General features: G+C 33.1%; 2 protein-coding genes across 3 annotated transcripts; one reads left to right on the top strand and one right to left on the bottom strand.

Annotated features, from left to right (window-relative positions):
• The first annotated feature begins 12,338 nt into the window (after positions 1 to 12,338).
• LOC110103118 (MACPF domain-containing protein At1g14780) lies at positions 12,339 to 17,982 on the top strand. Of its 2 annotated transcripts, none has more exons than XM_020831691.2 (6): positions 12,339 to 12,700; positions 14,810 to 15,051; positions 15,260 to 15,461; positions 16,132 to 16,206; positions 16,335 to 16,518; positions 16,957 to 17,982. In XM_020831691.2, exons 1-6 carry the CDS (start codon positions 12,461 to 12,463, stop codon positions 17,820 to 17,822), a joined length of 1,809 nt encoding a protein of 602 aa, XP_020687350.1. In that variant the 5' UTR covers positions 12,339 to 12,460; the 3' UTR covers positions 17,823 to 17,982. The 2 variants fall into 2 exon arrangements, with proteins under 2 accessions (XP_020687350.1, XP_028557207.1); XM_028701374.1 differs by having other exon boundaries at positions 12,431 to 12,700; positions 14,833 to 15,051.
• A 774-nt stretch (positions 17,983 to 18,756) lies between these two features.
• On the bottom strand, positions 18,757 to 23,286 carry LOC110103120 (glutamine synthetase cytosolic isozyme 1-1-like). Its single transcript, XM_020831692.2, has 13 exons — positions 23,170 to 23,286; positions 22,777 to 22,816; positions 22,047 to 22,150; positions 21,851 to 21,899; positions 21,173 to 21,279; positions 20,598 to 20,685; positions 20,072 to 20,200; positions 19,898 to 19,972; positions 19,723 to 19,776; positions 19,595 to 19,632; positions 19,323 to 19,482; positions 19,147 to 19,207; positions 18,757 to 19,072 (listed from the first exon to the last, which is right to left on the bottom strand). The coding sequence occupies exons 1-13, from the start codon at positions 23,241 to 23,243 to the stop codon at positions 18,978 to 18,980; spliced, it is 1,074 nt and encodes a 357-aa protein (XP_020687351.1). The 5' UTR covers positions 23,244 to 23,286; the 3' UTR covers positions 18,757 to 18,977.

Genomic DNA, 23,286 nt, shown 5'->3' with positions numbered 1-23,286 from the left:
TTCAAATTTTGAAAACCGGAGTATATGGAAATGGATGCAACATGATGGCGGCTCTTAGGGCGGTTTTCTTTTGTAGCCGTTGAGGATTTTATTATTTTGTTCATTATTTTTAATTATTTTTACCAGAAATAGACGAAGACGGAAAAGCTGATTAGTATAACCGCCTGCCTTTCTTACAGCCTTAAAGGCTACACCGCTACAGCTTCCACTTCCCACGAACGAAGCCGTCGATACAGAGCAACGTTCTACTTGTCAGATATCATAATTACTTCGTCCTACCACAAAATTCTTCTTAAATCAAAATTTTATATTTTATAAAATGATAATGAGATCTATAATATTTTATTAGTGTAAAATATTGATAATAAAAAATACATAATATTAAATTTAGTTAGATGAATGAGTGATTTTATTATTAGAGATATGATACAAAATGAGCACATATAAGATAAGATTAGAGAAAATCGTATTAGATAATTGGTCATATAAAATGAAGATCATATGATGGAAAAATGCTTCATATAAAATTATTTTGTGTGGTTACCGGACGGTTTGGAGGCGAAGTATAATGCTACATGTCACCTGGTACACAGCCGCGGTACACAGTAAAAAAAGTGTGACGTGGAGTGTTCTAATTCGTCTCCTAATAATGTCCGTATCCGCACAATATAATTTATACTTTCGATGACCCAATTAGAAAAATAAATGTTGAAGATTTGGCTAAGTTAAGAAATATTAGAAATGACTTTTAACATTACACAATTTAAAAAAAAGCATGTAATCATAGTAAGATAAAGAATTGATGTTATTATTATTGTATACATTTTTATTTATTTAATCTCAATTATTTAAAATAAATAAATGACTACATAAGGATGATTTTTTAGAGGAATTTATATTTATATCACATATATAATTTTTATATAATAATATATCCAGCATGTAAACTTTAATATTTTTTTATAGAACTCAAATTATATTTAAATTATCATTAGCTTGTTAAATGGAACATATTTTTTAAATTTATATAGTTTTATATGATCCAGATATTAAATTATTAAATAAATAAATATTAAAATTTATATATTATATATATAAATAAGTAAATATTGTATGGTATATATGTAAATCTTTCATTTTTATAAATTTTGAACGAAATTAGTTGCAATCTCATATATGATATACCCATATATGTTAGCTATGTTTCAATCTAAAATCTTATAATTAACGACAAAGCGCCCAATTATTAAGTCAAATAAGATATATTAGATTTTTTTTTTAATTTTTTGATTAAATCGTAAATTTATTAATTGCATATATAACCCTCAAATTTACTTTTTTACTGATTTCTAAATTCTTACTATTAGAATAAAGTGAGCTGGCGGAGCAATAAAATTTCGGTATCGAATTGCCATTTTTGGAGAGGATCCCAAATAGCATAGAGTATTTGTGGCGATGAAATAACTTAGGCTATGGAAAAAGAAAAACTTTAAGATGCACGCGCTCTACAGTGGTTCTCCGCTGCTGAGCTCGCGTAACGAAAGATAATGGATGCGATGAACGGCTGAGATTATGCGGATGCAGCACACGTGGTGAGGCAACTCCAGGGCAATTGATCTGGGAAGCCTTGAAGATCAAGGAAAGTATCTTGCGTCAGTTATGGAATAAACTCCCTTACTATTTAATATTTAATGTTTTGTTGGGGGGAAAATTTACTATTTAGTGTGAAAATTTAATTTGGAATTTTGGACAATTTTGTAAAAGCTAAAGTAGACGATAATTTAATAGTTTCAGTCTTTATGACATAAAAGGTTAGTGCACATTTATTTCTATTTAATGACATTTAAATTTGTAAAAATCTTATTTACTTTTTTTTAATTAAAAAATAAAGTTATGAATTATGATATCAAAAACTAAAAATAAATAATGCTTCAATATATTTTAGGATCAAAGTGCAAAATACAATAAATTTGAAAAATAATATTCTACTTGTAAAATTATTATTGGGAAATTAATCCTTTTGATAGCTAGTCTAAAAATATATATTCTTAAAAAAGTAATAGGGAAAAAACCCATTTTAATAGAAAAAAATTCAAATGGGCCCTTTACAATGAACAAAATTGCAGAATTGGTTTACAATTTACATCTTAATTTTATGAAGCATAAATTTTGCAGAAAGAACAATGGAATCATTCTATTTTTCACTAAGGTTTGAAATTGTGAGAAATGAGGGCTTCTTCTATAAAAAAATCTAAATAAATAATTTCGCTCAAATAACAATAAAAACAAAAGCAAATAAGAAAGATGAGGAAAGATTCCAGTATTGAATGGGAATGTGGCAAAGCAAGTGAGCTTGGAAAAGAAACTATAACCTGAAAAAAAAAAAAAAATTCAATTCCTATGAACTTATCTCCTAAAATAAAATAATTAGGCAGCGGCACAACCAACTTTTGTTTGGTGTTGCCTCTAAGACCCATCTTTACAAGAAAATGAGTCAATAACAATAAAATATAAAGACAAAAGAAAACAGTCGCTCAAGATATCTTTTAACTACCAAAAGTAAATAACATAAAAACTATTGTAATAAAGACTAAACATTAGATGGAGTTGGTCAAATTACCTAAACAATCATATAATAAAAAATTTATTTTTTACAGGGGCCAATTATTGGAACTTTTATTAGGTCCGGTGTAAGGACGTAGAGGAACGTCCGGTCGGAGGCAAAATCCAGCCAAAAAACTTGGTATTTGCTCGGTATTGCTATGTATTATTTGATAATAACGAGGAATACCGGTCTGTGAAGACCATTACCGAGCTATACCGAGCAATACCGAGTTTTTTCTAGGAAAAACTCGGTACAACGTAACTTTTGTATAACTCGGTATTGCTCGATATAACTCGGTATTGGGTCTTCACGTGATGATATTCCTCGTTATTGTCTGGTATTGCTCGGTATTTCTCATTTTTTGCGCGATTTGGCCTCCGACCGGACATTCCTCTTTGTCCGGTCGGATGACGTAATAATTGTTCCAATTACTGCCGCTAAGCTCGAGGGGGTCCGCCCCTGCAATTAGGGTAACAAAATTAAAAGAAGAAGAGGGAATTAATCAATACATCAAGGATGGCAAATGCAAGATACACTCATACAAGTTTACATTATTTTTTTTTTTATTAAAACCAAAGGAGGAGCCTACGCGCGCCTTAATAATAATAAAAAAAAAAAGAACAAGAGCTCTATAAAAATACAACATTAAAAACAAAACATAATGAGTCAATGATCCAACTAATACAACAAAATACAAACCAAAGGAGGAAAAGTCAGAAAACACATAAAGAAGCCAAAAACAACCCAGCTCAGGATCAAGACCAGCAAAGAGACGAGATAACCAGAGACTCCCAGAATATAAGTTTACATAATTTTTTTTTTTAAAACACTGATATACTTTCCTAAGTTTTGAAACTAAAAATAGAGAGAAATTATATTTCATAAAAATAAACATAAAGTTATCACTTTTTATTTTTTGTTAAAGATTAATTAGGAAGGAACATAATCACCTGCTATCAAGATGGAGATGAACTTGAAGAATAAGATGATGTTGATGGTGCTTCTCCTTCTCACTAATCTTTCCCCTAAGAAAGCTTCAGTATTTTCACTTCTCTCTTCTGCTTCTTCTGAATTTGCTCATGATTGTGTGATGCATGTAGCTCTTTATTTCTTCAATTTTCATAAATGAAGTGCTAGCCATGAAGAGTTAAGTGAGATTGAATCTTAATTATATATTTCTTAATCCTTATTTTTAAAAATTTAATGTAAATAAATCTTATAATTAGTAGCTATCAATCTTTAAAAATATAAATATAAATATATCATGAATTTGATAGTCATCTACATTAAAAAAAAAAAATAACAGACAACATACTTAAAAAAGAAAAAATTATTTTGTGCCGATACTGATGCCGTCGGGAGACTAATCAGAGCACACAATGTCACCCATTTGTTCTGACGATTTATGATTCAACCCACATACGAATTTGACGTAGATTGATTTAGAGATCTCGCTAGAATTAATGGTTGTTTTTCATTGGCGTTTAGTCTTTCATTCATGAGAAATTATTACGTGTGGAATAAAAAAAAAAGTTTAATGGTCAGATTTAAGATCAGATTAAAATTCGAAACGGTCAATTTCTCAACCGATTGAAGTTGTAAAGTCGGTTTAATTAATATGATATGATAAAGTCTGTTTAATTATTATGATATGAAAATTAAATATGCGGATTTATTAGTATTATTTTTTAAATGATATCATAGATAATAAAAAAAAAAGAGTTTGAATATATATATATATATATATTTGTTTGGTTCTTTTGTCGCTTCTTTGATTTCTCCTCTGCCTCTGGAGCATGCCATTAAGAAAATATTAGAAATTTCTAATTTATTCATCATATACCACTAAAATTCTTTTATCATTTAGAGTTATTGCTTGTGAAGAGTAAATCTTCAACATTAAGGCATAGTAGTAAAATATCACTAAATTCATTAGCATTCACATGTAGAGAATATTTAAAGAACTAATTTTGAAATCTAATTTTATAGAAGAAAGAGGTAATTCATTTATTTCATGCTGATATTTGTATCAGACTATATAATACACTCTTTAATTTCTACACATTTTAATCGTCCATTCTTTTTGTGAGGCGTGACGGTTGCTTGGCAGTTACTTTAGAAAAAAAATGAATTTATATTCATTTGATGAATTTTCTAATATCATTGGTTCAAAATTCTACGCTTTAAATATTCTATGAACTTTTTATATTAGGGTTATCTCTCTAGTTTTAGAGAGCAAGTAGAAATGTTAATATTCGATATTTTTAAAATTAACGGATGTAATATTTCTCTGTATTACTTTGAAATATGAACAAAAAAGTTCATATATAATTTATTACATGTTAGGCTTCGTTTGAGAAGGCTTTTTTGTACTAGAAAGTTGTTTTAAGAAGCAGTAAGAAAACTGTCTCGAACGAAGCCTTAGATGTTAGGCTTGTTGCAGAGTCCTTACCTTCATGCCTCTTCATGCTTGTATTTTAAGGTTACCTAGTGGTATAAATAAAAGGTTGTTCCTTCTTGGAGCCCCTCTACAATTTACTGATCACCATAATAAAAATATAAAAAATAAAAAGTAGAAAAGATAACAAGCCCAAGTACTAAATGGGCTGGGCTAAGAATTTCAGGTTGAATCATTCGTGGGCTGGAGTAGTGGATCTCCTTGGCTGCATGTAGGTGCCGTTCATTTTATTTGTTTCGTCATTAATTAAGCTGGACATCAAAGTAATTTTATTTTATATAAGTGTACTGAATTCTTATATAAAAATAAATAAATTGAAGGTGATATTATGACGAAATTGGAGATGATATTATGATGTTTTTTTTTTTTTGTCATTAGTCTTACTTGTAAAGCTAATATGTGAAGTTTCATTAATATCAAGATACTCAAGTTGATTATATCTATTACATGTAAAAAGTTGTAGAAAACTTACAAAATCCAGAGATAATTTATTTTAACCAGATTTAGGAGAATTAGCAAACACAAAACTCAAAAATATCAACAATAAAAATAAGATCTAGGGTACCTATCATGATCAAAACAACATTCACGACATGGAGAATAAATAAAAACATTGTGGAGATGAACATCTCTATCTTCTCTCTCCTATACCAATCCCCTCCTCCCCTTTTCGACCAAGGAAACTAAAATGGGGATGAATTAGATACTTAAAATGGATGCGTGGATTTATATATTTGAAAAAAAAAAAGTAAAATTTTAGACCAACCGACACAACACTTTAGACTATAATGCCACAATGTTCTCCCTGAACATTCTAAACCTAAGAGGTCGACACTGCTGTGCTGGTAAGCACAACGTTCTAGCTTTCTCATGCATGAAAATTTTAACGAGCGTTATTTATAGATCATTAATGAGCCTTTAATCATGTAAACCGAGCAAAGAGCAGCTCGCCGAACGTTTGGTTCGCTTGCAGCCCTACCAACTAGCCTAACATCTTTTATTCTGAGTTTGTGAAGGCATTTAAATGTTAACTGAATTCCCTCTAATCAAAAGATTTAATACAAGCCATTTGAAGGAGCGTTACGCAATATGAGTATAATTTATCATAATGTAACTCTAGAAATTAGAGCTCTTGCTAGTACTATCATTGTCAACAATCATCATTACCCATTCAAATCATCATCATTATCGGACCACCATTGCTCGTCCGTCATAATCTACTTATCATCAACTTCTATCATCATCCTTCCTCACTTCTTCATTGTTGTGTTGTAATTTAAAAAACTGAAGCTTCGGTGGCCATAAAAAATATAAACTAATTTGTGGATCAAATGGATCAAAGGAATTCATGCATTTGGCAATGTCAAATAGCTGGTCAAAATTGAATAATTTATGTAGAAGAATCAAAAGCTGCGATATTATTTTTCAGTTGAAGATTGCAGCATAAATGGACGTACACTAAAGTTGGCTTGACAAAGTCTGATTCAATTACATAAATTTAAGAAAGAATTTGTCGGTTAAAAAAAATAAGAATTTTAAGTTTATATTCATAAATATTAATTTGCCGAACCATTTATCACGGCATCAAAATTTTGACATAATGGTTTGGAATTTGATATTTATCCCAACGAAAACGAAACGTTATGTTGAACCGTGCTACGGATAGAAATGGCTTAAGCTGTTCACATTATAAAAGAAGTATATATATTTAGGATTTATTTGGGACTACAGTAATTTTTTATAAAAGTATTATAGTAAAAGTGATTTTTTAAAGCACTTATCAGCATAAAAATTTATTGAAAGAAGTGAAAAAATAGTTACTAAATAAAAATTATGATTGAGATCTGAAAAACAAAACAATAACAAATACAGTGCTTCTACTTCTAATTTACTTTAGTAGCTTTAATCTCGCCGCCGCCGCTCTCTTAAAATTTTAATTTCACCACTCACAAACAATGTCGCGCGCGCATTGGATGTTTATTGGAGTCACTTCCCAAAATATTATGACAAAGTAAACCTACAATTCTCATTTGGGACGGTTTTCTTACTGTTTCATAAAGTTAATTTTTAGTACAAAATTAAAACTGTTATACTAAAAAACTTCTTTAAGAAGCAGTAAAAAAACCGTCGCAAATGAATCCTTAACGACTTCAGGCTAACTTGCAGCAGAGAGATTAGTTAACTAATTAATGATTAATTAACTAATTAAACATATATCATTAATATGATAAATCTCATATTTAAGTTACAGCAGGTTGAGAGAAAAAGCTGTCCTAAACGTATGGCCATAATAATGTCCTACGCAAATACGCAATGTATGAATGTGGCAAACAGCTGCCAGTGGAAGACTAATGCGGCTTTGAGACTATGACTATAATTTGCCATAATAAATATTTCACATCACATATTTTGAATAGTTTTGAAATTCTTTCAATCGACATCTAAAGTCTTGTTATATATAGTTCAAATAAAATTAAAATTATTTTTTTATTGGGTATTGATTAATATTCTAATCTCTCAACACAAAGGATGCTAATCACTCTAAAATCTATAAGAAAAAAGATTAATTTGAGGGGTTTTTAGGTGGCATAATTATACAAAAATTATTGTCCTCTCATCCATTTTTATTGGTTTCTATGTTGATTGCAAAAAAAAAAATATTTATATATATAATGTGTTAGTGTCTAAATCACAAAATTTTTAAAAGCAACGCAAAAATATTGACGAAATAGAAATTGTGATTAAGGTCTGAAAAAACAAAACAGCAAGAAAGTTATCCCAAAAAAAGTCTTAGGCTTCGTTTGAGATGACTTTCTCACTGCTTTTTAAAAAAACTTTTTAGTACAAAAGTTAAAATTTGTGTACTCGAAAACTACTTTAAGTAGTAAAAAATTCGTCCCAAACGAAGCCTTAATACAAAATTTTCTCAAACTAAAAATAAATTATACTTAAAAGTTGTCTCAGAAAACAACAAGATTGCAGTCCCAAACGAAGGAGAGATTATTAGGTGCAGAGTGCGGACGGGGAGAACCGTCCGCACAAGTACTATATCCAACTAGGTACCGGCACTCGGTACCACTAGGTACCCAAACCGCAGCTAATAATTTTTCCAAACGAAGGCTTAGTTAGGGTTTATAATGCGAGGCATGAAATAAGGATTTTGGAAATAAGAACCATAAGTGGGAAAAACTTTGGCTGTGTGGTTTCATTCTTTTTTGTTTTGTTTTTTTCTACAAAGTTGCAGAGAGGTCTCATTCAGACAGAATAATTTGACAAATGTTGACGTAGAAGTTGTTGCAGTCAAACAAAGAGGAAAAAAACTGCAGTCAAAATAAATCAGGCATGCTATGGGAACAGGTTTCATTGACTCTAAATGTGAAAATAATCTGCCCTTAAAACACGTTGGCTTCTGTTTGGTACAGCTTTTGAATACTGCTTTTCGTTGCTTTCAATAGTTTTTTTAAACTAAAAAATTACGGTATAAAATAGTAAGAAAGTCATCCCAAACGAAATTATAGTTAACAGTTAATTAATGACAAGGGATGGAAGATTAACTTCAAGTCTTCATTGTCATATGCTTCATCAAGTTTTATTTCATTAGATCAAAAAATATTAATTCAGTAAAAATTTAAAGCTTTTTTAATTTATATTAAAATTAATATTATTTATGATATCTAAAAAATACACAAATCAAAATGCAAGATCTATTAGAAGATCCTCACATAATTTTTTTGCTTATAAATAAGATTTAAAAATATATGACACAAATATATATTAAAGAAGATATTAAAGATATGATGTTGTAATTAAAAAATAATAATAAACATAGCATATAATATCATTTAAATAATTATAAATTTTGTTTTTGTTCAAAAAAATATTATAAAAAGGAAATAATCCAAACAAGTTAATTGTTAAAAATATTTTTCTTTTGCTGTCACCTTAAAATTAAAAATTTAATTAATTTTTAACTCAAGTAGATTATCATCATCTCATTTTAGTTAATTTATAATATATTTTGTTTTTTTGTTATTATTTTTTAAAGTGATACTAATAGCATGTCTTATATGGGGCATATATTGGTCATTGTATTCTATATTTATCAAACATTATTGGTTTAAAAATGGGTGATTTGGTATAAAAAAAATTTAAGCTATATAAATAAATATAAGAATTTAGGTGTTAGAGAATCAAATATATAAACAATTTTGATATTTATGAAACCACATTTTTATTTTGCAAACACTTAAAAATGTTAGGGGTGTCAATTATTGACCCGATCTAAACCAGATATGGAAAATTCTTGTTCGGGATAACATATTTTTAACAAACAGATCGGGTTCCAATTTATGTCCCGTTTGAGAAATCGGATTGGGTCCAGCTCAACCCGCTAATTTTAATTTGACCCAGATCTTACCCAAGTTCTAGTTGTGCACCAACCTTCATGCACCCGGCCAGGCTCCATTACATTTTTCGCACCGCATCGGCACAGGCAGGGAAGCCGCGCAGTCTGCGCTAGCCTCTCACATAGACCTGCACTCGAGGACGCACCCTACACCATGCTTGCTCCTTATCCTCTCTCGCTCATCCGTGGTGTCCGCACCCTCACCCTTGCCCATGTGGCCCCCACCCTTCCAAGCCTGCACTTGCTTGCAACCCCGAGTTAGCAGGTCAGGTCAGATCAGGTCCGGGTCAGAATTTCTGACCAATTTGTCGAATTGGCCAGTTGGGTTCGAATTGGACTAGTGTAAGGCGAGTCAATTTTGGGTTTGAATCAAACTTGACCTGAGAAACGATTTTGACACCCCTAAGGTATGTTAAACTGTAGATAATATTTTTATAATTTTGTGTGTATGCCTTTAATCAAGCCCACCCCCTCAATAAATAGAACGACTTCAACCACCATCAGTGCCAGATGTGTGTCATTGATCACCTTCAATGGCAATTATTGTCAACAATATCATATCATGCCATTGTTCATTAACAACAATGCTCACCATTGTAAATAAGAAGTCAAGAAACATATATTCTTAGTCAATACTTTTTCAAGTCAATGTGTTTGCTCAAATCTAATATCCAACCTATGATTTCACATTTGTCCAAAAATAAAATGAACTCACATGAAAAAAATACAGAATTATTTTGAAAAATGAAAATTCGCTCTATTCAAATGATCATTCAAATTTTATTTTCATTAGCACAGATCTCAACATAAATTGAATAATTTTAAAGCCCATAAAATATTTTACATCAAAACATTCTAATAGAGAAGGCTTATTTAATTATCATTTTCTTGGACACAACAGAGTTATATATTTAAAAAAAAGAATAAAATCCACTAATTAAAAGCCGGCAATGCTTAATCTAAATAATAATAAAATTATAGGGAGAAATTTTCAAACATAGCTAAAATTTTATTCAGATCCTCAGCCTCTGTAAACACGCTATGGTATCAATTATTATGAGGATCACTCAAAAGGTTACATTTGGTGATATGGCATCAGTCTAAAATAAAAATTAGCATTGGTTTTGTGTTTTGTTTTTTCGGCGCACACTTTCTTATAATTATGTGTTGGGGATGATGAGGAGTATAAACAACACAACGATGAAACAAGCAAAAAAATAAAAACAGGAGAAATAAAAGACATCATGATTAAATTTTGGAAAAAACCATGAACCTAGACCACTCCAAGAAATTCTCTATGAAAATTGGGAGAAATAAATACATATATCTCTTCTCTCTAACTCTTTCCTTACTCCTCTTCTCACATGCAACATTTTCAATGTCTACTTTCACAAAATATAAGAGGAAGCAAAGTAAAATAACAACAAGGGACGCAACACTTCAAAAAAAAAAAAAGAAGGAAAACCGTCTAGTTTGTCTCGCAAGTTTGCAGTGTTGCATCACTAAAGCCTCTGTCTTGCACCACTACAATGTTGTACATATGCCCTTGTGGCGCTCTGCTCTCTATAGTTTAGTTTCGGGGAGCTCAGGAACATAGCGCCAGGGTGTTCGGGCACACAGTGCCGGGCTGTATGGAAATTTTTTTTTTTAACCCAAGCAGGGGGTAAACCCCCCAACGAGCACAACAAACATTGAGGTTCGAGACAACAAAACAACGAGATTGGTCAGCACAATCAAATTCCATACATAACATTGCACAAACTTCAAGTAAGGAATTAAGAGCATTAATGTTTCGTGTCGGACAACCTTCTTATTACTTTTTTAATTAGTTTTTTAGTTCAAAAATTTTTATACTTATAAAAAACTATTTTAGAAAACAAAAAAAATTGTCTCAAACAAAACCTAAACAAAAATCAATGTCACCAATTGGATAATTTATAATAGATTTCTTCATAAAACAAGAAAAATAAAGGAGTTAACCCTTCAACTCGCTCATAATAAAGATTAGAGTTATCAACTGCTCAACATAACTCTTGAGCCTTTAATAAAATAAGAAAAAAAATTATATGCATATTCTGATCTAAGGGTCTATATAAGGTGGTTGTAGTGTTTTATAAAGTTAATTATGAAATTATATGGGAAAAATAATTTAACTATTCCAAATGCAAAAAAGCAACACTCCACTATATGAATTTCTAGAAATTTGTGAGAAAGTATTACTAAAATAAATTTATCATAGCTCTCTGAAAAAAACAAAGCAAGAAAACTATTACAAATAAATCAAAATATTAAATTTGATGAGCTTCAAATTATTTAATGCTTTAATGATAAATAATATATATTATTAATTAATATTATTCTTATCTTAAATCATATCTAAAGATTGAAATTCATCAGGCACATTTTATTTTAAGTATATTCTAATAATTTTTTTTCTTAACAATATGAATAGCCCTCAAAAGCAAAGAGTTTTATAACTACCTAAGTAGAGAATCCACACTAATAACTTCATTAAGACCATCAATCACCTTAACAAAATGCATTATATCACATAACTTTTTATATTTATATGCTTAATATGTAATTTTAAATATTTATTTAGTAAATAATTTAAAATCTAAAAGTATATAAAACTACTATTAATTTAATTTTTATAAAGCAAAACATATGTTTTGATGCATATTATTTAATATGATTTAGACGTTAATATATAGAAATATAAAATGAACTGATTAATTAATTAACTTATTGACCACCCCTATAAAATTAAATAAATATTTAAAAAAAAGCAGTCAACATTTACCAAAAACAAGTGGAAACTTTCCCTCCTTTCATATATATATCAACTCTTCACCCTCCAATTCCAAAATAAACAGCAAGAAAGAGTCTTCTTTGATCTTTCCCATCCTTTCTCTCCTCTCGATCCCAAATATTAAACCTCCATTCACAAATCAAAAGCCAGAGAGAGCGAGAGACAGAGAGAGGGAAAGAGATGATAGAAGCTGCAGAGAGAGCTTTGCAGTGCTTAGGAAGAGGCTTCGACGTGGCATCTGATTTCCGGCCGAAGCACTGCAAGGGGAAGCAGCGGCTTGTCCTTTTAAACGAAGATGACACCGTTGACCTCTGCATACCCGTCGCCGGCGGTGGCGTTCTCCGGCGTGTCTCCGTCGATATCAAGTGTGACAAGGGCGAGAGAGTTCGATATCAGTCTGACGTGCTCGAGTTTAACCAGGTATGGTAAATTATTATTTTTTCTCATAGTTCCTTCGTTTCCTTCCAAATCTTCTTCCTAGTTTTTACCGGATTATCAAATTTGAATCTTTTTGAATTTGTCAGTAGTTAAGAGTGCGGTAATTTTTTGCAATGGCTTCAAAAAGATTTTTTTTTTTTTTTTTGGCAAATAGTTTAGATTCATAATCTTTTGTGCAGAGAAGAAGATCATAATCATTAGGCCAAGATGGGTTATCTACTTATCTCTAATTACATTAGAATTAAATATTTTTTTTAAACTATAGCAATTCCTCACACTTTTGACTTCCTCTTTTTTTAATAAAATTTATGATTATAAATATAAAAAATAAATGTTTCCAACCAACTTAGACAAAGTTGGTAGTGGAGGAAAGCATAAGGAAATTGCAAAGCAATTCTCATAAACAATTTCTATATTTTAGGTTTTATATTTATCCATATTAAATAGGGCTATAAATTTATTAAATTCAAAAAGCTTTGTGATTTCATTGAAAATAAATATTTATTTTTTTTAATTAAAATATTCTTTTATATCTATTTTCAATACTCTTGTATCATTTTAAATATCTCTATAATTTATGTGTTTTTCTTTTTTGTCTGGATTAAAATATATACATTTTCCTGATATTTTAATTTATTTTGAATTGAGATAATTAAACTATTAGAGTTCAACAGAATTTTTTTGAATTTCTTAGAAGTCTTTAGGACTTATTCCCAAAAAATATTCTTAATAGGTTATTTTATTTTATTCTATCATATATTTTATGTTCAAAAAATTAATTTACTACTTATTTAGCTTTCATATAATATATTTTTTTTTTAATTTGGAACACAATATATAAATACATACTTATATATTTTCAGAAAAAATATTTCTATTAATTTGAGGGGTTTAGTAAGCTCTACATCATCCTATTGATTATAAAATCTTGATTTATTTTGTTAATTTACTCTTGTCTTAGGTGTGCAAACATTAAATTTATGTTATTTTTCATTTTTTAGGGAAAATAATAATATTGTTATTAATATTATTATCTAAGGTTTGATGGAGCTCAACTTCTTCTTAAAAATCTATTAAAGAACAAACGGCTTATTGATAAGGGCTTGTTCAATGTAATATTCACTCTCACATAAATATCAAGCAAACGCTTTCAAAATAAATTTGTAGATAAGTTTTCTTTATGCTCATCTGAGTGGTTAGAAACTCGCTCCCATATAGACAAATTTAGACGTGGAAGATTATGCAGGTCCACATACGTAATCAACTTAGCAGAGATTGCCAGCGAAACAGCCAAAAAGTCTCATTCAACAGACGCAACGCTGACTAAATCCTTTCACATTAAATCCTACCTGCTCGGACTATTATGTTCCAGAAATAACATGCCAAAAACTGTAATGGATAATGTAAATACAGTTATTTTCTTTGAATGCTCAAGTTAAGGGCAAGTGATTGGATCAAAACGACCGGTTGGATAGTTCTTCTTCTTCGCAATGTGGGGATGTTGAGACTTGAGTTGACATTATAGATGATGCTGTGTATAATTTGGAAGTGAGTCGTTTTGTCCCCACTGGTGGCAAGCGACGTAGACGGAAAGCTAAAAAAAAAGTAATTTAGTGGTTTCTTTTAATGCTTATTGTCATTCTGTTGGCAGATTGGTGTTGTTTGGTTTTTTGTGGTTTGATGGATTATGATGAGAGGCAGGTCTCCTGTACACACCTCTGGAAGGCCATGGCTTGTTGTGGCAACTTTGGTGGATCCTTTTCCGGTGTATTTGACAGTGGATTTCGTATTTGGTTTCTCTCGATGATGGTTATTCTTCCTCCAAATGGATGGCCCGAGCTTGGCAACCGGATGGTGATTCTGAGTCCGGCTCTTCGGATTCCTTTTCTTTTTACGTCTTGCTTTGCTGGTTTTGGCTTAATGTAGCTTTCTTTCAGCTTTGTGTCTTTTCTTTTTGCTTTTTCTTGGCCTCTGGTTATATGTCATTTTCTTGTGGAATAAAATTTGTTTTTTGTTTTAAAAAAAAAAGTTATTTTCTTTGTATGAAATGATAGAAATTTGTATGATTGTGAAATTTTGTTTGTGGTATAGATGTCTGAATGGTTCAACCATAGGAATGCAATTTCTGGGAAGATACCTTCAGGAGTCTTCAATGCCATGTTTGGTTTCAATGGCAGCTCCTGGGCTCAAGATGCAATGGAGACCAAAAGCTTGGCCATGGATGGTTACTTCATCACTCTCTTCGATCTCCGAATCGATCGGAAGCAATTGATGCTCTCTGATCAAGTCATTGATGCAGTTCCGGCTAAATGGGATCCAGCTTCCCTCGCCAGGTTCGATAATTTATTCATCCTGATACATGTTTTATTTGGGACAGCTTTCTTACTGCTTTATAAAGCAGTTTTTTAGTGCAAAAATTAAAATTTTTATAATAGAAAGCTTCTTTAAGAAGCAGAAAGAAAGTCATCCCAAATGAAGCCACAGTAAACAAAGAGTTCATCTCAAGAATATTAGTAAAGTTATATTGAAATGATCATGCAGGTTTATTGAGAATTACGGAACTCATATAATAGTGGGGTTGAGTGTGGGAGGGCAGGATGTGGTTTATGTGAGGCAGGATCAGACTTCTGACCTCTCCCCTTCCAAGCTGAAGCACAATTTGGACCAGCTTGGAGACCAGCTCTTCACTGGCACCTGTCTTCTCCCTCCTCTTCACTACAGGTCCAAGGACTACAAGCCCAAGGTATTTAATACTCTCTCTAACTTATGTTTCCTAAAGCAAATTCATTATGATGTAACAATTTAATTAATTATTAGTGTGGATAACAAGTTAATTAACTTAAAAAATGTGATTAAAAGGTATCATTAGTCACACTTTCTTTAAGAATATGATTAACAACCAATATTTAGTTGCAGTACTGCTAAAAAGTTTAAGCATTGGTAGCATAGTCTTACATGGGTCCTAATTGGATACCCATTGGATACCCACGCTTTACGTGAGCGGCCTTCGCCCACCCATGGTGACTTTTGGGATGCCGTTCCTCTCATACCCACTCACTTTCCATATTTTTTGAACGCAGTTAGTCATGGATTGATGGCCTTAAAGCTTGTTACCATTTGCTTTGACTGAAAACTTTCAAGCCGCATAACATAATTTATCGTGGTCGCAACGCAGTTTAGTGTTGCACGATGTGTAGTGAGAATTGCGGTAATATACGTCATACGGTGATTAGCAATGTAAATCATTTTATCCTCCGATATTGATTATCCACCCATGAGGTTTTGGGAGTACCCTTGGGTATGGGGGTGGGTACGTGGGTGGGTGTGGGTACGAGTACCCAATGGAGATCTCTGAGATTCGGTAGAACTGTTTCTAAAATTAACTGACAAAATAAGTGTATTGGGTTTTGCAGATTTCGGAGGCTTTCAATGTATTTGACCTGCAGCCCTTAATGATGGATGGTTTCACCAATGTATCATGTAAAAATGTGAGTAATCGCATTCTTCCCTAACTCTAAATATATAAATGCCTAATCAACTAAACAGAATGGCTGTATGTCACCATCATATCTAAAAAAAAAAAGATGAAAACTTCAAATGAACGGTGATGTTTCAGGGCTTAACGGTCGTCTGTTCAAGAAGAGGAGGAGATACTTCAGCAAGCAGCCACTATGAATGGCTTCTCACAGTTCCTTCCATGCCAGATATTATCAATTTCACTTTTGTGCCGATAACCTCACTAATGAAGGGCGTGGCCGGCGCTGGCTTCTTGGCCCATGCCATCAATTTGTACCTCCGATGTACGTATTATCCCCCTTTTTTCTTTCTAAGGGCATCTCCAACAAAAAATCTCATTTTTCATTGCAAAATATCGTGAAACTAAAAAATGTCGTGATTCATCTCCAATGGAACTCCATTTTGCTCGCTTTTGCGAAGGTAATAGTCGTTCTGTCTTTCGCGCTTTTCTTCGGCAAGTTTGGTAGAGACCGAAAAATGGCGAAGATGAACAGTGCAACGTCAATATTGACGTCCCACTGTTCACCCGCAACAAGATAGTGAAAGTTTTACCTTTCGGCTGGAGCTTGTGAGCCAAGCCATTCAAGCATTTGGAATACTGTTGGAGATGCCCTAACAAAGAAAGCAAATAACTCAGTTCTATCTGAGCCCATCTTAATGGCTGCTTGATCAACACATACTATATTCAGTAACTATTTTTTATTCTTAATTATTACTACCAGATAAGCCTCCTCTGTCCGAGCTTCACCACTTTCTGGAATTCCAATCCCACAGATCCTGGGCTCCACTCCTCAACGACCACCCATTAGGCCCCAGCTCCAATCGTTCCAAATCCTCCTCCTCCCTTCAACTAGCTCTCATCGGCCCCAAGCTCCGCATCAACACCTCCCCTGTCATCATCCCCCACCGCCAACCAGTCACGGGAATCCGCCTCCACCTGGAAGGCAAGTACACGAACTGCCTCGCCATCCATCTCCAACACCTATCCACCACCCCCACTCTCTTCAGCTCCACCACCCCCACCCCCCACCGCTGGAATAGCTCAGCCATCGTGGCCGCCGGCAATGACAACTACTATGAGCCTCTAGATTGGCGCCGGCTCTCACGCGTTTGCACTGCACCGGTTGAACCAGAACCAGACTGGCTTCCCACCCTTACTGAATCAGCCTATGTGGTTTCTGGGGCCCAACTTCAAATGGATGGCGGTAGCAGTACTCTTCACCTGCGCTTGCTCTTTACAGAGCTGCCCGGTTGCGTTATCACCCGGTCGATTTGGGAGCGCGGGCCTCAGTTGTTTTCTTCAGGGCCTTCAGGATTCTTGCAGAGATCAGGGATTCTGTCCAGTGTTGCAGAAAGAGAGGTGTTGGTGGAGATGCCTAAGGTGGTGGTGGACTCAGGGATTTTTGTGGGAGGTCCACCGGCTGCTGGGTTAGCGAAGAAGTTGCAGAAGTATGTGGATACAAGGGAAAGGTGTAAGGGGGCTGGTGATAGTCCTGGATATTGGGTGGTGACCGGTGCAAAATTGGATTTAGACAAGGGGAGAATTGGGATACATGTTAGATTTTCACTTCTCACTATTTTGTCATAGAGCAGTTCCTGTTCTACTTTTTTGGTTGTACAGTGCACTTCTTTTTTGGCAATTGTTTTGATCCAAAAGATAAGAATTGGATTAACTTTTAATTTGTATTGTTCGTTTGAATGGAAGGAAGACTTAGCTATGATACTTGCTGGAGTGGATTTCTGGAAAATGTCTCAATTAAATTGTTTAGCAGAGTTGCTTGTTATATGTTATTTGTTTTAGCCACTTTTCTCCCGTTTTTTTCCATGCAATCCACCCTCCTGATTAATGCAGCTTCTTTCTATTTAGCTAGCTCAAATCATGCAAGTCCATATTCTCAGATCATCTCCAACCGAATTGCATGCCACTGTATGCAGTCGGCCATTCGGTCCATTCGAACTTCAAATCTCACGTCAAAGTTTGGTAGGTTACCAGTGCGGCACCAATATTTGCATTGGACTGTTCATCTATGCCAAGAAATTGGGCTGCAGGATTTGCTGAAGAAGCCCGCGAAAGAGGAGAAAAGCTGGGGAAATAGGAGAAAATGGTTACCTTCGCAGGAAACGCGTGAAAGGAGAGAGAAAATGCCATTCAATTGGAAATAAATTACTGCATTTTAAAGTTTTGCTACATTTTGAAGTGGAAAATGAGTTTTTCGGTTGGAGATGCCCTGAGACATTCTCTTTAACAATTGCTACTCTCATATTCTCTTTCTAAATTCTTGACTTAAAGCTTCAATTCATTTTTTGTGTAGAACTTTGATGCCACATTAAGACAAAAAATCACAATCTATTACAACAAAATCTTCTAGCACATGATAACTAAAATTAGTAGGCAAGTGGACTTGTTATAGATATCACAATTTATTATTTTGACAGATAATGACATTCATATCAAAAGGAGAACTTCAGATAAATAGCTAGACATGAGGAATGCTAACATTGTTTTACACTCTCCACTTTCCTCCAATAGGATGAAGGAAAAAACCAAATTGACAATGAGATATAAACCAAGATGACCTAAAACAACTCCACTTGCCTCCAGCAGCACAAAAGAAAAAGAAAAAAAACTAAACTCATCAAAAGGAAAAGTAAATTAAGATGACTTAAAACTAAACAAGTACAACATATAATTCAATCAGTTGGATGCGAACCACAAAAATTTAATCATGGAGATCAATTCTTCTTATGATGGCTTCCAGAGAAGAGTGGTTTCAGCAATCATGGATGTCACAATATAGGGATCCATATTCGAAGCAGGCCTCCTATCCTCAAAGTAACCTGCAAATAGAAAAAACAATTCAACTTTGTGCTTGTAAATATAGATTGATCTTAGATGCAATAACAAATCTTACCTTTTCCATCCTTCTTAGTTTCCCGACCAACACGAATTGAAACTCCACGATCTGCAACACCCTTGTAGTGATGACATTAAACAGTTAGTTTATAAATTTGCCGTATGAAATTGAAGTATTGATGAAATATTTCTTCTTTAAACTTTTCATTATAACATTTAATATCAAGAGCATACCCAAGAGAAATTATTGATATCAGCTGTTTCATGCCTTCCACTGAGGCGACTCTCATTGCCTTCACCATAGCAAGAAATGTGCTCCTTGTGCCTTAGGCTTAGTTTCTCAATAGCTCTCTTTATGATCTCATACCCTCCATTTCCTCTCATGGATTTAGTGCTTATAGAGTAAAATTACCAAAAAATAGAGAAGGAAGAAATATAATTTTGAAACAAATGAGAACAGATGAGAAGTAAAAACCACAGTTCTATGATCTTATTCATTTTTTTACCTATAGTTAGTGTGTGCACCAGCACCATTCCAATCCCCCTTAAGCAAATAAATAGTTAGAAATTTATTTCATTATCATAATCAAGTTCAAAATCCTCGTAAACAAAACAAAAATAGAATTAATCTAACCTGGATAGGCTTTGGGTCCAATGAAAGAACCACACCAGCAATTTCAGTAATCCTCTATTCACAGAAATACCAAAGTTAATAGTTAACAATGGAACAAAGAAGTTCAAGAAGAAGTTTTAGCCTACAAATAACAAAAGGAACAAAAATGGAGTTTTGGTGGATGCTTTGTACATACCTCAAGAATATAGCGAGCAATCCACAATTGATCAGCAACAGTAATGCCAACGGCTGGGCCAACTTGAAATTCCCACTGCAAATATAGTATAATTCTTAAGTTTCATTTATATGAAAACAAAAAGATTATTTTTTTCTCAGTTGAGAAATGGAACAAAAGAAAGGAGTTGATTACCTGACCGGGCATCACCTCTCCATTGATGCCACTGATATTGATCCCAGCATATAGGCAAGCTTTGTAATGGGAATCAACAATATCACGACCAAATGATTTGTCAGCACCTACTGAGCAGTAGTATGGACCCTGTTACAAAAGTCACGCAGGTGAGATTGGGCAGAAGGATAAAGCTGATTCGAGATTACAAATCGATTTTTCTTTTTGCAGATTACATTAGCTTAAATGTAAGGCAGAATTAATTCTTTGGAGAGGAATAAGTAATAGAGCCAATAAGTAATTGAAAGGAACATAATTATCCACTAACTACAAATCCAGACATGTAGAAGCTATCAAGATATCGATGTGGAAGCCAAAGCAAGCAATCACAGAGCAAAACGAAAAGCTCCAAGTCATTTGTAAAATTATTCTGAAAAATGATTTGGCATAATAATTCCTTAGTGATTTGGCTTAATAGTGCATAGAAAATTAAATGGTGGAAATGTGAATGTTAACAATAATAATAAACAATTCTATTTTTGATTACCTGGGGACCAGGAAAACCACCAACCGGCCAGCCAAGGGGCCACCTGATATCGTTTTGAAGGAGGGTGTACTCCTGCTCAATCCCATACCTGGAAATGGGGATCGCCCGGTACAAACAAATGGAATAGTATAAATAGGAGCAATTTAAATTAGCAATAGGATCATGAGTCTAAAAAAAATTAAAAAAGAAGCAAACTAGCCAAAAAATAGTGCATTCTAAAGAATGCACTAAATGATTTGATGCATTCATAATGCCCCAAATGATTTGGAGTGTTTTTATTTAATGCATTCAGTCTAGTTAGCTGAATTAAAATTTAAAAGTAATGTAGCAAAGCGTCAAACAGTTTGACGCTTTCTAAATACGCTAAACTGTTTGGAGAATTAAATGGAATGCGCCATTTTGTTTGGTTAATTTTGCTTATTTTTAAATTTTAGTTAATACTCTGTTCATATTCCGAATTTAATTAAACATCATGCTCCTTAAATAAAATCCGAAAAAGAAATGATTTCAAACCAGTACTGCATAAGACATAGTAAACAGCAACTTAAACTACTTGAAATAACTATTCGGGTTACCAAGGTTCTTCAGCAACTACATCAGGATGGCTAAAAATTTTTGCCGCATTATATCTTTTGTTAGAGGGGATCGGCTCTCCTGTTGGGGTGTAACAATCACACATGACCTGCATGTAAGCAATATCCAAGAATCAAACATAAAAAAAAAATGATGAGAAAAGAGCAAGGTCATCAACCAATGAAAGAAAAAAAGAACTAAAAAGAGAATAAAATTTGTTTTGGGCCAAATAAAAACACGTTTGAGTTGCAAGACTTGAGGATTGGAGAACGGTAATTTATACTTCAATAGCGTTTTCACAAGTTTTTTAAAAAGCAAAAACATATATTTACTGATGATCAATTCAGAAAAGTAAAATTTAAAAAAATTTACAAAATTCAATAAAAAGATTCAACTTTCACATTCCATTATAGATGGAAATTGATTCCTTATATTATTTCTATATCCAGAAAATTATTCCGAGTAAATGGTGAATGGATCAAGTGTTGTCATGACATATTTGTTTGTTCACAAGAATCACAACAAAGACTATTCTGACTTTCCTTTTCTTCAAAAAATACCACATATTTGCTAGCAAACTTTCTAGACAACTTACAATCCACATAAAATAGTCACTAAAAAAGCATTTACTTCCTGAAATCCTAAACAATAATAGACGGAAAAAAAATACTAAAACTTACAAGAATGTTTTGCCCCTTCCTGAAAGGATCTTTATAGATAGCCTGAGGGCTACAAATGCACAAACATATCAGCATGTACAAAGTAGTAGAAGCTAAACATACTTCTCAAATAAAAAACACAAAATTTAAGAGAAACTGAAACAAACTGAACCCATCCACCATCCTGTGGCACATGTGGTAAGAAGAAGAAACTTACCACAGAATCACTTCACTGTCTTCCCCAATAGCTTGATCAGTGCTCGAGCCATCGTAATTCCATTTGGGCAGCTGGCTGGGATCAGTCACTGGACCTGGAAGAGTCTGTTGCATAGAAGAACTACATTTAAAAACTATTCTTGAAAAACTGCAACCAAAAGCAAGGGAAAATGTCCAACAACAACAACAACAACATCAAGCCTTTATCCCACTACGTGGGGTCGGCTACATGAATCCTTTTTTTCCATTGTGTCCTATTAAAAGTCAAATTCTTGTTTAAATCTAATAAAGAAAGGTCATTCCTAATATTTTCTAACCAAGTCTTTTTAGGTCTACCCCTACCTTTCTTAACATAAGTCAAATCTAATACCTCTACTCTCCTAACCGGGTCATCGCAAGGCCGCCGTTTTATGTGACCAAACCATCTAAGGCGACTTTCTCTAATCTTATCTTCTACTGGAGCTACTCCAACCTTTTCACGTATATGCTCATTTCGTATCCTATCTCTAAGGGTAAAGCCACTCATCCACCTGAGCATCCTCATCTCTGCCACACTTAACTTAGTATTATGCTTCTCTTTTAAAGGCCAACATTCAGCACCATAAAGCATTGCAGGCCTCACTACCATCTTATAGAATTTTCCCTTAAGTTTGAGGGGAAAATGTCCCAATAGATAAAATAATTGAGGCGGCACATTTAATTATAATCATAGGGTAAAAATAAATATATACCTTTGCTTTGCTCCTCAAATCCATACCAGTTCCTCCAATCCTGCAAGCCACACAAGAAATGTATGTATATGTAAGAAACAAAGCAGATAAACAAAACTACAAAGAAGAGATAAATAAGGATGATTATGTTAGTAACATGAATTAGGGCTCAATTTTGATGTTGCGAAATAGAACAAGTAAGATAAGTAAGGACAAAAGCTGAAATCCACCTCCTCAAGATAAAGGAAAAAAATTGATCTAAGGAAATATTCATGGACAAAAAAAATATAATAAAAACCAAAGAGTTGCTTGCGGCGCAAAAACAAAAAATGAGCTCCAAAATTTTATTTGTTTTCCCACTGGAAACTTCATGATCAGCAGAAGAGAAAGATATTCAACAGTGAAGAAGCGCACCATATATACTCGGCAATGATCTTCTCTGTGAAATCTGAGAGGTTGAGGTTGATAAGATCAGCGAGGAGCGACATTGCAGATAATGAAACAGAGTGTGCGCGCACTCGAGCGAGAGCA

The sequence above is a fragment of the Dendrobium catenatum genome, unplaced genomic scaffold, assembly GCF_001605985.2.
Source record: "Dendrobium catenatum unplaced genomic scaffold, ASM160598v2 fragScaff_scaffold_1684, whole genome shotgun sequence".
NCBI classification, from domain to species: Eukaryota; Viridiplantae; Streptophyta; class Magnoliopsida; order Asparagales; family Orchidaceae; genus Dendrobium; species Dendrobium catenatum.
Note: the sequence above shows the minus strand (reverse complement) of the source record. Positions and strands in the feature narration are given on the sequence as shown.

Bases quoted from the DNA above. Each gene is read 5' to 3' on its own strand.
- LOC110103120 (XM_020831692.2), bottom strand. From the start codon at position 23,243: ATGTCGCTCCTCGCTGATCTTATCAACCTCAACCTCTCAGATTTCACA. The intron at 20,201-20,597 runs GTAATCAAAAAT...CTTTTGTAACAG, and splicing joins GTGGTTTTCCTGGTCCCCAG to GGTCCATACTACTGCTCAGT. The intron at 19,073-19,146 runs GTAAGATTTGTT...TTCTATTTGCAG, and splicing joins AACTAAGAAGGATGGAAAAG to GTTACTTTGAGGATAGGAGG.
- LOC110103118 (XM_020831691.2), top strand. From the start codon at position 12,461: ATGATAGAAGCTGCAGAGAGAGCTTTGCAGTGCTTAGGAAGAGGCTTC. The intron at 15,052-15,259 runs GTTCGATAATTT...ATGATCATGCAG, and splicing joins GATCCAGCTTCCCTCGCCAG to GTTTATTGAGAATTACGGAA. The intron at 15,462-16,131 runs GTATTTAATACT...TGGGTTTTGCAG, and splicing joins CCAAGGACTACAAGCCCAAG to ATTTCGGAGGCTTTCAATGT.